Raw genomic sequence first — 17,980 nt, 5'->3', positions numbered from 1 at the left:
TAGGACAGTGCATGTTAATGAACATAAATGTAAAAAAAAAAAAAATTACATGAATGTAAACATGCCAGATTATAGCCAAAGGCTAATTTCCATCTGTTGTCCTTAAACATAAAAAAATAGACATAGATAGTCATAAAGCAAATAGCTACGTACAGTTAATTATTAATGGCCTTGTGTACATAAGTCCGTTTTAACATATTATAATTGTACATAATTGGGAATTATTCTGCACATTAAACACACCTAACAAAGAGTCAGCCCAGTTAAATTACCGGAGATGAATCAACTGTATGGTTATTTTGAAGTTTATAGTTCAGAATCAGAATCAGAATCAGAATACTTTATTGATCCCTGGGGGAAATTATTTTTTGTTACAGTGCTCCATTTTAAACCAATGTGCTGTTTGTGCTGCTGTTAAACTTTACAGTACTGACTTCAGTATTTCTGCTGTTGGTGTAGCTAGACTACCATGTTGATCAGTAATATGTAATGTGAAATTTGATATTGTGCCAAACAGAAATTTTAATATGGTCTAATCAGCTCTATTTCATAAATGACTTCTTACCAAGCATAATCAGCCTTGGGGTGATGGGCAGGTTGCTTTCTGCTTCAAGGGACATCCTGGTAGATGTTTCCTGCCAGATAAAGGACCAAGACATTTTATGTAACAACCCCCCCCCCAAAAAAAACAAAAAAACAGGACAGCAAGCAACAGCATTAAACATAGAGCTGTATGAAAGAAGCTTACATCTGCTAAGACAAAGAGGGAGTCTTCATCTTCCTTGTAATACTTCATCATGAGAAGTGTGGCTGCTGTGCCAACCTTGTTGTCGGTCAAAACTCCCTCACTTTCTATCTGCTGGATGAGTGTCCTTATACCAAGCTTCCATTTGAGCTTCTGGCTGGAGAAATAGTTAACAATCCTTCTGCCTTTGGTTATGAGGGCCTGACCTAAGCGCTCACTGATATCGATGCCTGTGAGTTTGGAAAGGTGGTTCGAAAGACCTTTCCGAGTAAACAAGACAGGCCACTGCTCCTGAATTTCAGCTACGGAAAGTGAGGGACAACTGTTGATAAGCTGCCACTGAGAAATATATGTGAGGCACATGAAGTCATCCACATCAGCTCTCTCCACAGCTCCAGGTCCTTCTGAATTAAAAATTGTTAACAGGATGTGTTTCTTTTCCTCTAAAGAAGCTGGCGTTTCCCCCTCAGGAAGTTCAACTGGCTGCCAATTTATAACAGTTCTAACCATCAGAAGGTTTCATTTATAAAGAACTGCACCCATAGTCCAAGCACCAGAATTATATAGTGAACAGGTGAGAAAGTGTTTTGAGAGTTGAGGTTTATTAACTATTGACCTTTGTCACTCACGGTTTGAACAATTTCATTTTTTAAATTAATGATTTACCCCACTTACTCTGTTCAAAAGGTAAAAGACATTACACAAGAATTTTTGACAGATTCTTGTTTTAAAACATCAATCATTTGTTTCATAGTTGTTTTAATTTCACAGTTAAAGCACTGCAATGCATGCTGGGTATTTCTTTTTACTTCTTAGTAAACCTCAGGTATACTTCAAATAAATTACACACTACATAGTATATTACAAGCACTACTATACTACAAGTATAGACTAAATGTACTTATACTTTTCTGTATACTTCTAACTGCACTTAAAGTATGCTTAAATGTAATTTGGTCTAAAAAAGGAAGAAAATACATACAAATTAAACTAAAGGTATACTTGCTTGTTTTCTAGTTTTTAAAGTATACTTAAATATTCTTTTTGGTAAGAGTGAGACTGGCTGTTTGATACAAAGTGGGCTGTAATAATGTTTCACATTGTTTGAATAAACAAATGCACTTATTAATATATGAGGTTCCATTCAGTTCAAGGAATTAAATTTTAGTGTGGCTGCAACTTACTCCTTAAGTTAAAAATTATGCTGTATATTGTAGTTTATACAGTGGGGCAAAAAAGTATTTAGTCAGCCACCGATTGTGCAAGTTCCCCCACTTAAAATGATGACAGAGGTCAGTAATTTGCACCAGAGGTACACTTCAACTGTGAGAGACAGAATGTGAAAAAAAAATCCATGAATCCACATGGTAGGATTTGTAAAGAATTTATTTGTAAATCAGGGTGGAAAATAAGTATTTGGTCACCTCAAAGAAGGAAAATCTCTGGCTCTCACAGACCTGTAACGTCTTCTGTAAGACGCTTTTCTGTCCCCCACTCGTTACCTGTATGAATGGCACCTGTTTGAACTCATCATCTGTATAAAAGACACCTGTCCACAGCCTCAAACAGTCAGACTCCAAACTCCGCCATGGCCAAGACCAAAGAGCTTTCGAAGGACACCAGGAAAAGTATTGTAGACCTGCACCAGACTGGGAAGAGTGAATCTACAATAGGCAAGCAGCTTGGTGTGAAAAAATCAACTGTGGGAGCAATCATCAGAAAATGGAAGACATACAAGACCACTGATAATCTCCCTCGATCTGGGGCTCCACGCAAGATCTCATCCCGTGGGGTCAAAATGATCATGAGAACGGTGAGCAAAGATCCCAGAACCACACGGGGGGACCTGGTGAATGACCTGCAGAGAGCTGGGACCAAAGTAACAAAGGTCACCATCAGTAACACACTACAACGGCAGGGAATCAAATCCCGCAGTGCCAGACGTGTTCCGCTGCTGAAGCCAGTGCATGTCCAGGCCCGTCTGAAGTTTGCCAGAGAGCACATGGATGATACAGCAGAGGATTGGGAGAATGTCATGTGGTCAGATGAAACCAAAGTAGAACTTTTTGGTATAAACTCAACTCGTCGTGTTTGGAGGAGGGATGCAACTCAGTATTCTCCTAAGAACACCATACCTACTGTGAAGCATGGGGGTGGAAACATCATGCTATGGGGCTGTTTTTCTGCCAAGGGGACAGGACGACTGATCCGTGTTAAGGACAGAATGAATGGGGCCATGTATGGTGAGATTTTGAGCCAAAACCTCCTTCCATCAGTGAGAACTTTGAAGATGAAACGAGGCTGGGTCTTCCAACATGACAATGATCCAAAACACACCGCCCGGGCAACAAAGGAGTGGCTCCGTAAGAAGCATTTGAAAGTCCTGGAGTGGCCTAGCCAGTCTCCAGACCTCAACCCCATAGAAAATCTGTGGCGGGAGTTGAAAGTCCGTGTTGCTCGGCGACAGCCCCAAAACATCACTGCTCTCGAGAAGATCTGCATGGAGGAATGGGCCAAAATACCAGCTACTGTGTGTGCAAACCTGGTAAAGACCTATAGTAAACGTTTGACCTCTGTTATTGCCAACAAAGGTTATGTTACAAAGTATTGAGTTGTATTTTTGTTATTGACCAAATACTTATTTTCCACCCTGATTTACCAATAAATTCTTTACAAATCCTACCATGTGGATTCATGGATTTTTTTTTCACATTCTGTCTCTCACAGTTGAAGTGTACCTCTGGTGCAAATTACTGACCTCTGTCATCATTTTAAGTGGGGGAACTTGCACAATCGGTGGCTGACTAAATACTTTTTTGCCCCACTGTATGTTATACTTGTCATGGACCCGGCTCTGGGGACTCGGGGTCCGTGGGCAGTGGGGACTATGACTGTTGTTATTATTATTATTATTATTATTATTATTATTATTTGGTGTGTTGTCTGCACTGCCCCTGTGCACATCTGTAGGCAGGTATGTGTGTGTGTGTGTGTGTGTGTGTGTTGCCTTTCTTCTGTGGCCAAGTTACAGGCACCTTCAGCCCTGGGGGCGTGGCCTAACTTGAGGGCTGGCCGCACCCGAAGTCCTTGCCGCACACCTGCTCCTCATCTGGGCTCGTCGGGGGAGCTATTTAGATGAGCGATGGAGCTTCCACCGATGCTGGATTATTGTGTTTGACTACACGTCAGTCTTCAAGCACAGTCAAGTGTGAGTGTATGCCTGCTGGGATAAGTGTGTAACGGCTGCCTCTATTGTTTTCCCCTCAGGAGGAGTGTGGGACGAGAAGGAGCGGTGAGCACGGGGAGTGCAGGAACACTGGGGCAGAGAGCACTACACGGGAGTCTGGGAAACTGGGGATTTATTGTTGTTTACTTCACCACCTTGTAAATAAACACTGTTGCACTGAAGAGTCCGGCGTTTGGGTCCTATTTCCCCATCTCCCCACGGTCTGCCAGCCAGACTGTGACAATACTACTCTCACAGTGAATTGCATTTTATAGTAATACACTCTGAATGAGGATTTAAGTAATTACTCTTAGATCTACAGTAGAAAACAACAGAAATCCGGATGGCGTAATAGTATAATCTCAGTAACATCACTAATTGTTACATTTGCTGTATTTTACAGCTGTTTCCATGAGTACGGTGAGTTACCGTAAAAATAATGTATTCTCATGGAATTTTCCCACAATTACATGCAAATTACAGTACCAAACTGCTAACATCCTTTAGAGTTTTTTACTGTTGATTTTGCAGTACTAAGCTATGGAAATTACTGCAAAGGCTAACAGTGTGGGGAAACCAAGTTAATGATAAAAATGATTAAAAAAATAACGATAGAAACTGATAAAAACCCTGAAAACCATAAATTTCACACCTGAGCTTCAACTCTCGTGGCCCGGTACTAAACGACTACCAGTACTGGTCCGTGGCCCGGGAGTTGGGGACCGCTGCTCTAAGCTTTTTCTGTTTTTGTGCTTTAAAAAATGCAAACGTCGATGTTCTGCTGCTTGAGAACAAATACGTACACATAAAAAGGAACACGTAGTTCGAGGTCCGGTAATTTGCCCCAGCGGCGTGCACACCGCACCAGTAGGGGCAGAAATGAACTCCTGGAAGCGTTACATTTTTCTGTTAATTTCATTAAGACATATTGGCTTATTTATAGAAAAAAAGACTGTGACACACCAGCGAGTGGACAAAGAAATCTGCAGTGACTAATAAAACAGAGCGAACACAATCGGAATGATGCATTGGCCTTTATTCCACCAGAGTTCAAAATGACGCCATGAAGCTGAGTGACATTAATGACAGCCTGTAGTACTCTCCACCCGCCCCCCCTCCTTCACCAACACCCACACCAGCGTTCAGCACCAATAGAAGAGTTCCTGTAAAAAGCCTCAGAGTTATTGGGAGTGATATGAAATTTTCTAAATGTCATTAATTGACACCTTTTTCTGTAGGAGCTGTCAGTGGGGAGACAGAAAGGTCACAGCTCTCGGGCTGAGATATATATATAAACCTCTTCTGCTGCCAGCGCCCTGAGTTATGGCTGTCGTTAACGCGGGGAATGGCTGGAGGAGCCGCTTCTGAAAGCCTATATCGATCCCATCCATGCTCCAGAGGAAGGGCCCGGACGTGGCGCGGGGTTTCCAGGGCAGACACGGAGGGGCTGATGTGCAAGTTCTTCTGAACGAGCCTCAGTGTGACGCGACCGGAAGACAGAGGTTTCTCTTCTTCTGGGTAATCGTGTTTTAATCCACTCCATGAATTATATATGTGACAAAGAAGAGTGCCTCCTGCTGGATTACACGTGTACTGCACATTTACGCAGGAAATGAAACCCTGGAGATGGGCTGTGAATGGAAGCATCAGATGGACTCTGGTGAAGTCCGGTGCTGATCTTTGCTCCGTATTTTTATAGGAGCTTTGCTTTGCTCTGTTAAATAGAAAGGCCAATCCTCCTCCAAACATTAAAGACCACCCGTTTCCTGTTAGCAGCTCAAACAGCAACAGCCCAAACCAGTGCAGAGAGTAACAGTCCTGTCTCAGACCTCAGTGGCTTTCTTGTGCTTTTTCACTTGCTGTTTAGTTCAGCTGGTAAAATGTCTGGGTTAAAATACACACCTTCATAAGAAATGTGTCCCTGGAAGGGCGTCTCTAAGACTTACCTTTGTGTTGACTCACCTATTATACAGCTCAGTCTATTTTGAAGGAGAAACAAACAGTTTTCAGACGGCCAGAAACAAAAGCAAACCGAGTGTTACCTCAGGCAGGTGAACATACTGTACGCAGGGTGGCTCTGTGTGCATCCAGGCAGTCACAAGGAGGGTAATTTGTCTGATCAGGCTGATTGGTCTCCAGCAAATAACTCACTACAAGATTAGAGGGGTAATTCCTGGGCCAGAACAGAAGCTGGAAGTGCTAATCAATGGAGCTGCCTCACTGACAAGACCACATTTTGGCTGCTTGACCACTAAAGTGCAGAGGGAGGGGGCAGGTCATTTGATTTTTGTGTGACCGGGTTTGTGAGCATGCTCCTGGAACACATGCTCGTGTGTGTCTGCGTGCACATTTTCAGTACTTGTCACTGTGAACTCTCCTCGAACGTAAGGCGTGATTAATGAGGCTGCTTTATAGCGGGGCAGCAGGCGAGAGAGCGAGCGCGGGGCTCCAGAGTCACGGGACCGGGACGTTATTGACATCTCCATTATTTACTGAGTGATCGGAGCGGCCGAAGGGGTGCTGATTAGAAAACAATAAATGCTGTTATTGGTGTTGGGGGCCAAATGCACATCACAGCCTCTGTAGTCACTGCAGCCACTCAGGGCTGGACATGGAAACACCCACTGCTCAGCGGAAGGATTCTGGTACCAAGTATGACGGGAATAGGGTGATAGGATGATGTTTATTTATCTATTTATTTTGATCACCTGAGGTTAAATTAGGAAATCAGGATTCCAACGTACTCCGGCATGCATCATGCAGTTTGTCCCTCTTTGATAAAAGTTCAGATGGGAGTAAATACTCATAATTCCTAAAGACTTAAAGGCAACAGTAACATGAGGTTAATGCCACGTGATGTCAGTGTAACCTGCACTGTAATATGTCACAAAGGTAAATGTGTAATAATAATAACAATACCACTCTGAGGTAATGTTCACAGTGATCCGTGAATGTTGATGCACCTGTGTGTGTGTGGTAATGCACGAGGATTAATTCAACACGTGCGAGACACATAGCTTAGTTTACTGAGGCTGACTAGCAAAAGATCACGTGACTAGCAGTTAGCAGTGAGTGTGAAGTGACATTCCCGACAGTTGCACGGCAGTGGACAGCTGTTTCCAGGTGAGGCTCAAGGTTATCTCGGACTTTCACGGACAGTAGGAGAACTGTTAGCGAGTTGCTAACACGCTGTAGCAGAGGCAGCCGAGAGCTGGGACTGGTGAGCAGTGACCGACTGAGCCAACTTTCTGTGTGGGCCCATGTGCGCATAGATGTAGATGTACTGGTTCTTATATAGTGCTTTCACACAAGCACTTTTTCTATACTGTGCTTTCTGTCTAACATTCACACTCTCATGCATCAGAGAGCAACATGGGGTTAGCAAACTGACTGCGATCGAACAACCAACCTTCCCGTTAGTAGCAGTGTTGCCAACTCTTCAGTAAGGAAAATCGCTATTGGCTGTCCTAAAAGTCGCTAGAAGTCGCTAAATGACGTCATCGCCCAATTTGCATAATTGGTCATGCTAATATAATTGGGTTTTTTTCCCCCCACCCTCATGAGAGCATGAGGGTGGGGATGGATGTTTGTGTCTGTGTGTGCCTGTATGTCTGTGTCTATATGTCAGGTTGGGTATCAGACGCCACCTCTCTGGGGACATCTCAGGCCCTCCAAGGTTTGGAGGCCTATCTCCACCCACCACCACTTCCCCTGCCAGTGGCGGACTCCCTCAGGTGTCGGTGCGTTGGTGGTTCTTTGTGTCTGGGGGTGGGCGTCCGGGTACACACCGGCTCACTCCTTGGCGGCCGCTTATCGGGGCCTGGAGCCTGGGGCTCGCTCGGGCCACTTCGGAGGTGGGGTGCCCCCGGCCTCTCGGCCTGGGGCTCGGTCACTCAGGCACAGCTGGCTGCCGGCGGAGCTCACGGGCGCGTCACTGCAACTCCCCCTGGCTTCTGCTCCGCGGCTGCTGAGTGAGCCCTCATCTGGGACTCTCCTCAGCTCTTTCTGGGACAGTGGCGCGGCTGCCCCTCTGTTGGTCTTCCTTGGTCTCTTGTGTTCTGGGGGCCTCTGGATGTCTGGAGTTTTGATCTCCTCCATACCTGCTTCATACCCTGGAGGACGGGGCTGTGGCTCCCCACACTCCCTAGCAGATCGTTACATGGAGAAACCTTTGGAATACAAGCACGCTGATCCACACAGGTATGCACACAGGTGTACACACGGGTGTTCACAGACGCGGACTACAGCTTTCTTGGCTGCTGCCTCAAAGCACATTGTGCGCTGTCTATCTTGCGTGCTGCACAATATCGTTTATTATTTAGTATTTACTGATATCTACTGCTAGCTAGTTTATTGTGATAGTGCCGTTTTTTTTATTATGTTGCTCTTTGTTGTTTGCTTTCTCTTCTGTTTTTTTCTCCATACAGGTGATCCAGGTGTTTTGTTTTTATTCTTTCTTCCCCCCCTTCTCACCGTCTCTTCTCCCCTTTGGTTTTCTTTCTCTCCCTCTCTTTCTTTCATTCTCTCTCCCTGTCCTATCCCCCAGTCATGTCTGTCCCGTTTGTAGCAACTGAAAATAAAATAAATTCATAATTATAATAAAGGTCAATCAAATGGACCAATATGGCAAGGCCATGATGATCCACTTGGTAAAATAAATCCGCTTGGCATCTTTCTTGGCCTTAAGACAACAATTCTGATGCTAAAGATCCAAACGGGACACAAAAAAAAAAAAAAAAAAAAAAAAAAAGCTAATATAATTGTAACCTACGCTGTTGGAGAGAGAAATAACATCGTGGAAGAGACATGAAGTGAGTAAAAAACGTCCTAGATGCAGTTAGAATTTATTTAGAACTACAAATTAAATTTCTTTTAGCAATTATTGTTTTTTTTAATGTCACAATTCCAACCCTGCTCCTTTATACGGGCTTGGACCGGCAAAAGTGACCCGAAATAGGCGCTCTGGTGGAGTTACTGTGTATGTGTGTGTTTATAAGTAGTTTTAAACCTTGTGATCCACAAAACAGCATAAGAATAAAAGAAGAACTGACTGCGTTACAGTCAGTGCGGGAGCAGCGGCTTCGCTCATGCGCGATTCATTTGCCGTTTGGACGCACAGGTGTGAACGTCTCCTGCCCTGATAGCAGCTGGGGGACGACTATCCTCCGCCGTGAGCGCATTGGAACGGGCGAGGTGCCCACGGCAGCACCGCTGCTTGTTGAGAGTAAAAGCGATACCCGCTTTCATGTCAAAAAGTCTCCAATAATACCAGAATAAGTCGCCAGATTTGTTGCTAGTCGCTTTTTTAGAAAAAAAAGTCGCTAAGGGGGTCTGAAAACTCGCTAAATATAGCAACAAAGTCGCTAAGTTGGCAACACTGGTTAGTAGGCAACCTGCCACAATAAAAGCATTATATCTGTTTAAAATTATCCTTGTTGGACAAGGGAGCAGTGAACTTACCACAAAGTAAGTTCAAAGGGTATTATTTATTTTAAACATATATTTCAATTGCTGAAGTACTTGTGACATCATTTTGAGTTAAAGTGTGTGCTTGTACATTTTATTCTGCACCTAAGTTAAGAGTTATCTGGGGTCAATTCTTTAATTACTGTTTGAAGGGGACATGAAATGCTCCACGTATAACGGCTAATTTACCCCACTGAGCCCTGCTTTCATAAACTGGCACAGATGTAACTCTGTCTGTGAAGATGGATTTAAGAAATCAGTGCTTGAAGTCAAACAGGCTCTTGTCCTCATTTATAAAATGCTTTACAAAGTCGAACATTACGGCTAATGGTGCGTACACACCGAACGCGATAGAAGCGACCAAAGAGTCAGATTTAGATGTAAAGTCAATGGAAGGAGATTTGCGTCACAAAAACAGTTTTCTGCCTGATTCACGCGACTGATGTGATGGAAAATACGTGCTGCAGTTTGTGTGGTACATTTTATGCATTCGCGCTTATCGCGTCTACGGCTCGAGTTGGAAAGATCTGAACTCCAGCTTCAAGTTGCGCCGCGACAACCAATCAGGAGCCTGGTGACGTGATGCTCTGACCTGGTTCCAAGGGGCAGGTCCAGCCAAAGCCATTCATTCTTCATTCAATATGGAGCAAAGGCTCATCAACGCTGTAGCCAACCACCCGCAGCTGTACGACACCAGCTGCTTTCAAATTTATAAATTAGTTTTTTAACCCTTTAAGACCTACCATAGAACCAAGTCCGCCAGAGCTTATATTATATTTTTACATGCTGTGGAGCCATTTTTGGGAGCATTTCAAGTTGCTATACATCAATACAACCATTATAGCCCAGATTTTAATAATATGTATTCATTAAGTGCATAGTAATTACATAAATTGCAAAAAAGTGCAATAAACTACAAAAAAATTGAAAATCGTTTTTGATTTTTTAACATATATTTGTAGTTAGAGAAATTTAAGAGGCTTATCCCTCAAAACTGTAAATACAAAAAAGTTGCACAAAATAGTTTCCCACCACAGGAAATTTATTTTGAGTGTCTTCATAGTTTTATTTTTGAAATACACCAATTTTTATACACTGCAGGAAAAACGAAAATAAATATTATAGTGCAAATTTGCAAAAAAGCAGCATATGCATCAAAATAAACTATTTCCAGCAGTGCAATATGAGTCCTAAGCATCCCAGAAACGACACAGAAAGTCATAAAGTCAAAGATAACTTTTAAAAAGAGCAGTATAGGCCCTGAGGCCCTGATCGCAAAAAAGACTACATTTCCGCGAAAATGATGTCACTTCCGGTTTCGGCCAGGTAATGGCGGAAATGCAAAAGTTCGCGCTGACGTCTATTCCAACGTAGGAAGTGTTTTGAACAGCTGATTGGACCGGCAAAGCGTGTTTCTGGAATATTATGTTTTTGTTCCTGCAAGCGCTTTTTATGCAGTTTTTGCAAAGCTTTATGTGGAAGGAAACCGTGACCTAGGACAAGCTGATGGCACAATATGTAAGTACAACTCCTCCGGTTTCATATGCAAAAAAAATTTTTGCGCTAGCTTACGTGGTTGCAGTGCTACCGGGATTTAAAAATAGTTACGCATAACAGAGCGTTCCCGCTCCGATCGGCTCTAAAGGGTTAAAACAGCACAGCTGTGTTAAATTTGGAAACATTGGACCCGAGCAATCAGTAGTTTTCTGATGAGGCAGCAGCTCTCCAGGGCAAAACAATGTTCTTATTTTCTCCTCCTTCTCCCTGAGGCTCTTCCACTTTAAGCTGGGTCCTTTTTCTTCCTGTCTCTCTGTAAATAGTTATATTTTATATATTTATGTTTAATGTTTTTCTGTTTGAGAATTTCAATATTATTTCAAATAAATTTTTGTAATGACTGTTATGTAATGGCTGTGTGCAGGCAGGAAAAGGACCCAAAGTGCAGACTCCGGAGACAGACGTGAACTCAAAAGGGTAACAAAACTAAGAATACAAAATAACCTTCCGCACACAGCTAGATGAGGGTAGATCACAACACAGACACAGAGAAACACAGGGCTTAAATACACAGAGGGAGCAATCAGGGAATGGGAAACAGGAGGGAAACACAGCTGGGGCAAATCAGGCCTAACGAGACAAAGGAAGCAAAACCAGACACATTAACATAATACATGGACCTTCAAAGTAAAACAGGAAACATAACACAGAGACACAGACTAGACACGGGGGATACATCAGACAGGGGAGACAGCAACTATGGATCACAGACAGAAAACCAGAACACTAAAACTCTAACAAAACCCACATAGAAAACCTGAACTAAGAATAAACCTATAACCCATGATATAATGATCTATTGATCTAAGTGTTAAATAAATAAAATCAAAGAACCAAAACCACAAAACACTGAGTCGATGACCCAGGCACCCTAACAATGACTGTCTCAGTTCTACTACACAGCAAATATTGGCACACAACTTGACACATGTAGAATTTATTTCATATTATACTAATGAAAAAAATAAACTACTATATAGGAAAATAGTGAAGACCAATTATTTAAGAGAATAAAGAGAGGTTAGTTTATTTTGGAGTAGAGCTCCATTTATTAAGAAAATTTAAAAAAGGCAGGAACGCACTTTAGAGGTTTGTGGGTGGCTCAGAGCTGTTGTGGGGAAGTCGCTGGGACTTCAAATGGGCTATTCTTTTGGCTGCTAAGACACGGCTCCCTCCGCCGAGAAGTGGGCCAAGAACTTCTCCCTCACCAGGACAGCCTCTCTGGAGAAGTTGCTGGCTGCTACATGACCCAGGCCTTGCAACAGCTCCACCACAGCAGGTGCCCCTCTCTCGTCCAAACAGCGCAACTGTGGAGAACACAAGTCGCCTTCACACACTTCTCCGCAACTTCAGGACGGAGCTCCATGGTGCGCCGATACAACCTCCACTGTGAGGAGAGGATACCGAAGGCACACTCCACTGCCAACCGGGCCCTGGAGAGGCAATAGTTGAAAATCCTCTTCTCTAATGGGAGGAGGCGTCCAGGGAAAGGCCTCATGATCTCCCGCTGCAGTGGGAATGCTTCATCAGCCACAAAGACATGGGGCTGGGCTCCACGGTCTTCTCCACCAGGTAGAGGCTGGTCCGGAGGCAGATGGAGAGTCTCAGCATGAAGAGCCTGACCAAAGGTGGAGTTGGCCAGAATACCACCGTCGCTGGTCCTCCCGTGCCCCCCAACATCAATGACGCGGAAGCGATGCTCTGCATCCACAACCACAAGGAAAACAATGGAAAAAGTTCCCTTGTAGTTGTGGAACATGGATCCTGAGTTGGGGGGTGCCTTCGTCTGGACGTGCTTCCCATCCAGAGCTCCACAGCAGAGAGGGGAGTTCCAGCGCTCCTGGAATCCCTCTGCGATGGACCGCCAGTCTCCAGTTGAAGGTAGAGCCATGAAGTCGTCCACTAGACAGTGGACACACCAACTGTGAAACTGGACGCGATGGTCCTAAAGGAATATATATTACATAATATATATTAGATATAATATAATGTGTTTTGTTTTAACTTTACCATTTCCTAATTTGATTGGTAGCAACTTTTACCCCTACAGTGAGCCAATCACTCATAATTCTAAACATGTCAATCAGGTAGGAATGAAGTAAGACATTAATAGAAATAAAGAGTTGTATGTTGACATGTAGCCCTTTCCTTGCTTAAATCATTGTTAATATTTTTGAAAAAGTAACCTGTGATAAGACAGCTTATCAAGATAGAATATGCTAGATAGAACCATATAACTAAAGATGAACCAAACTGTTCACAGTTTTATCTAGCTCTCAGTTTTAAGAAAGGCTGGTGACCCCTGTTATAGTCTGACAGCTGTGGGGATTATATACAAATATTCAACTATCCCAGAATTAAACCAGGTCTAAATTAAAACAAAGGACTTTATAAGATAGACCTTCTGAGTATCACTACAAAGATTACCAACAGTGGTCCTCATACCAGTTTGATATCAGCAAACACCGAGAGCATACACTGATATGGCACCACAGCCATGCTATCATTGCAAACACTGATAACAGCATAAATCGAATTAAATTGGGACTTGATGAGACCTTTCGAGTATCACTAGAAATATTATAAACAGTCGTCTCCATACCACAGTTTGCTATCAGTAAACACCGACAGCATTCACTGTTAGTGTAACACTTCTGGAGTCGTTACAGTATACTAGGACCAGTTAGGTTCGACTACTAGAGCAGTAATGAGCGTAGCATGTAATAAGGACCACAGACCAGTAAATACGTTTAAATTGCCGGCTTATTATTTTGTGAAGACAGAGAATAGACAGTTATAGACACATTACATAAAACATTCAACATCACACATTTAAGGAAAACAAGATATTTTCTTTCCCCTTCTTAGTTCAGTATGTTCTGTTAGTTCATCCTATTTATCTCAAAACCTTTTATTTGGCTTTAGAAGGATGTTATTCTCAACCTAGGTTATTGTTTTATTTATTTCAAGTTCTAAGTTCAAGTTTATCCTTTGATCTATTTGCATTAACACTGTGTTATTTTAAATCAAGTTCAGTTCTTTAGGCCCAAGATTTAATTTAATCTTGGTCTAGGTTCACCTTTAAATTCTCAACCAGTTCTTATTTTGTTTTAACCCAACAAAATTATTTACATTTCCATTAACACCATTACAGCATTAAAATGTAAGGTTGACCAAAATAAATTACAAAAATAAATAAATAAATGTAAAACTGAAAACAATTCAGCAAAAGGCTGAATAAATCCCTTAAACAAACAAATAAACAAAAGAAAGTTGTCTTTGTGTCCTTTAACTATTAATCCTGGAATTACTCCGAATGATTATCCAGTGCTTTGAAAAGTCCGCTGTTCTTTTGCAGAGGTGTATGGATTAATCCTACCAGTTTTTTCAGCGAAAGAGCTCAACGTCCAGCAGGGGGCGTTTTCCTTTTTCCTGCTCGGTACAGTTCAATGGGTCCGTGGGTGGCTCGCCATCTTGTTTCTCGCTCAGCGGATCAAACTCCGATTCTAGCTCGGCATTTCCCGATCCAAACCTTAATGGCCTACCATAACAACAAAATAAAGTGCATAAACATTCGAAAATAACACACGGGTAGCCCTTAAATAACAGTAAAAGTCCGTTTTTTCCAGCTTATTTAGCCGTAAATGAGGTGACGCCAATATGGCGCGCTGAAACACCGTCAAAGGCCTTTGAACTGCAGCCTGTGTGTCGTTTAAGCACGAATCCACCGTTTTTAACATAAAACAACATAAATCTGCTACCTTGGCTCTCCATTTGCATGAAATGAGCAATATAATACAACAAAAATTTCTTGCATGAAATAAAAGACAATTGCTGAACTCACCAAGTCCCGTTCGGTTATGTTCACAACGTCACCAAGGCAAGGACAGGTCGGAAAAAACAAAAATACATTCTCCAGAGTACAAAAATGGCTTTAAGTAGATTTTTGGCTTATTTTTACTATTTTTTCACTCATTTAAGCAGCAGCTCTGCAAGGACTGTCTGCATTTCTCCCTCTCGAGCATCAAAAAGAAGGAACAACCCGATTGGGTGTGGCTAATCACAGGAGTCACGCTGCAGCGTGCCCTTTCACAATAAGAGTCTCAACACATATTTTAGCCATTTTACCTGAATTAACATAAAACACCATGAATTAGCAAGTTCTGTACCCTTTTAACATGTTTTTAAACACAAATGAAATCCTATACCATGAATTATATCATTGCTGATGTTTTTAATGAATTTTCTAACCATTATGATCTATTTATTGACTATTTATCACCTGTAATATATTTCTTATGACTGTTTTTACTAACAGGCTTTTATTTGTTGTTAGCTATGTTAACCAGGGTTACATTAGCATACCACATCCATGTTAGCAGTGTATAAACGGCTAGTTTAGCATATATTAGCACAGGTATCAATAAAGGACTACCGTATTAAACACCTTTACTAACCGCAGGCAGATGGACAGGCGCTCTGCCGGTGGGATTGAGCGCCTGTAGTTGGTATCCAGGCGGGCGATGCTTGGACCAACGCGGGACAGCAGCTCCTCAAACTGGGCGAGGGACAGACGGTGATACCGCTGAAAGCGGCCGTCATCCAGATGCAGCTCCTGGAGCAAATGGTGAAACTCACCGAACTGCTCACACTTCTGGAGGACCTGGTGGACCCAGGTATGGCTAGCACGTCTTTTACGCCGCTGCTCTGCTCTCCACAGTAAATAGAGAAGGGAGACTCTCTCTTCAAACGCTAGCTCGACAGCTGCCATCTTGTAAACGTACCGTCTGGTGTAGAGAGTTGAAAATAGCTTTCTATTAAAATCTGGTATCAGAAATAAACTGGGGAAAACAGTCCCCCCCCCCTAAAGGTTTTTGTTATGATTGTATTTTTGTACCTGTCATTTAAAATGCTATCCTACATCCAGCCGCTAGAGGGCACATTACGCGCTGTGGTATCGAGTAGCGTTTTGGGGCACAGAGGAAGAATAAACCTTCCTGTTGTGAAACTGATATCAGCTCAACGTGTCTCCCTTTTCTATTCTTTATCACAGATTAGTAAATGCATTTAAATGAATGTATATTGCAGACCTTACAAACAGAGGATGTTGTTGTAAAGGGAGTTTTTCCTTCCCACTGTCGCCAAAGTGCTTGCTCATAGGGGGTCATATGATTGTTGGGTTTTTCTCTGTATGTGCTATTGTAGGGTCTACCTTAGAATATAAAGTGCCTTGAGGTGACTGATGTTGGCCCTGTATAAATAATATTGAATTGAAATTAAATTAAATATATCCTTGTCTAACATAAACTCATTGTTGCAGCGCTACAGTGATCCCCTTACACTGATGTTTAGTTTTCATGTCCTTATTTTCCTCTGAGGTAACAATCCTGTCACTAAGTCTATCAGACGCAACCAACCAACCACATGATGTCAAGTTCGTACTGAGAAGGTGGCGCTACACATGGTTTTAAACTTTAAGGACTGATTTCTCAAATCCAGCTTCACAGACTGACTTACATCTGTGTCAGTTTATGAGAGCAGGGCTCAGTGGGGTAAATTAGCCTTTATACGTGTAGCGTTTCATGTCCACTTCAAGTCTAGGCGAGGGGTTTACTGTTACTTTCCCTGATTCCTGTACACACCAGAACCAGAGTAAGAGTTCTCTTACCCAGAGCTGAGTAAGAGGGTTTAGACCAGGGGTGTCAAACTCAAATACACAGTGGGCCAAAATTCAAAACTGGAACAAAGTCGCGGGCTAACGTTAATATTTATTGAAAAAAAAAAACTTCCTCTAGATATAAGAATGAATCTTTTCTTATGGACTCAAATAAGTTTTGCTGAAAAACTGAATATGGAACAAGCAAAGCTTAATACTAAACAATATATATATTAGCTGTACAATACCAGTAGGCCAGCTCTAACAGTAATTTGGTATGGCTTTGCGGGCCAGAGTTTGACACCTATGGTTTAGACGCAGTATAGCAGGTGGGGTGCTACAATCACATATAGCTTTCTGGCTTTTATTTTGAAGCCAGCTCTTAGTTTTTATATTTGCATATGTACCTGTGTGCAAGTGAACGCAGCTTCACCGTAAATGTGTTGGCAAAGATATTTATGAGAAGTGTGAGTGTCACTTTGTCCTTGCCGGTCGCCTTCTCTCTGCTCTCGTGTTTGTGTGTTCTGGTTTTGGTGCAGAAGCAGGACTCTCCGGGGTTTCCCACATTCTGCCTCTGCACACGCGTTCCTGATGTCCTCATGGTTGGCTCTTCTAAAGGAGTGTTGCTCGTCAGTCCTTGCTGGATCATTGTTTTGCAACAGTTTGTGCATCCCGGCTCAATGCCTCGAGTGAATGTTTCCACTTACCTGTGAGAGAGATGCTTACCTGTGTTTTCCCTGTGCTCAGGTTTGCCTGGAGAATCACCTGTCCCAGGGTTATGAGCAGGCTTTGTTTGGAGATGAGAGTCTGGAAAGTTTGATGTGAGTCAGGACCGTCACGACTGTTATAGAAACTGTTATTGTCCCTGTGTGTGAGTCTTACCTGTGTCCAGACACAAACATTGAGTTTGCTAACCCTGACAGATGACAGCTCATATTTAAAAAAGAATGTTTGCTGCAGAATTTAAAGTTTTTAGAAAGGTTCATTAGCTGCAGTCAGAGGTAAAGCTGTGTTCTTTGTGAACAGTACAATGCTGTGTATAAGAGTTACAGTTTGAGTCAACATTGCGAGACTAAACATGCAAAGAAACACAAGATCTTGGCAGACGCAGAGCAGGAACTGACATCTGAACGTTTGCCAGCAAAGCTGCAAAAGCAACAGGAACTTTGACCAGCTTCACACAGAATAACAGAGGTCCAAGAATGGATCTCTGTGGAACACCTGCAGAGATGGCAAGGGTACTTGCCCTAAAAGCTTTGGAGACAGTTCTATCACAAATCATTTAAAGGCTTCATCTAAGAATATTTTTTTCTCCTAAAGTGGATCAAAC

General features: G+C 42.6%; 1 protein-coding gene across 1 annotated transcript; it reads right to left on the bottom strand.

Annotated features, from left to right (window-relative positions):
* Nucleotides 1-12,234: 12,234 nt before the first annotated feature.
* On the bottom strand, nucleotides 12,235-12,885 carry LOC146639173 (uncharacterized). Its single transcript, XM_085351190.1, has one exon. It carries the CDS (start codon nucleotides 12,883-12,885, stop codon nucleotides 12,235-12,237), a length of 651 nt encoding a protein of 216 aa, XP_085207316.1.
* Between the last annotated feature and the right edge of the window lie 5,095 nt (nucleotides 12,886-17,980).

This window comes from Diplotaxodon limnothrissa, linkage group LG1, assembly GCF_057381915.1.
Source record: "Diplotaxodon limnothrissa isolate DT_005_m linkage group LG1, D_limnothrissa_male_GT1.1, whole genome shotgun sequence".
Lineage (NCBI taxonomy): Eukaryota > Metazoa > Chordata > Actinopteri > Cichliformes > Cichlidae > Diplotaxodon > Diplotaxodon limnothrissa.
This window is presented reverse-complemented; position numbering and strand designations above follow the sequence as displayed.

Coding starts and splice junctions, on each gene's coding strand:
- LOC146639173 (XM_085351190.1), bottom strand. CDS start 12,885: ATGGCTCTACCTTCAACTGGAGACTGGCGGTCCATCGCAGAGGGATTC.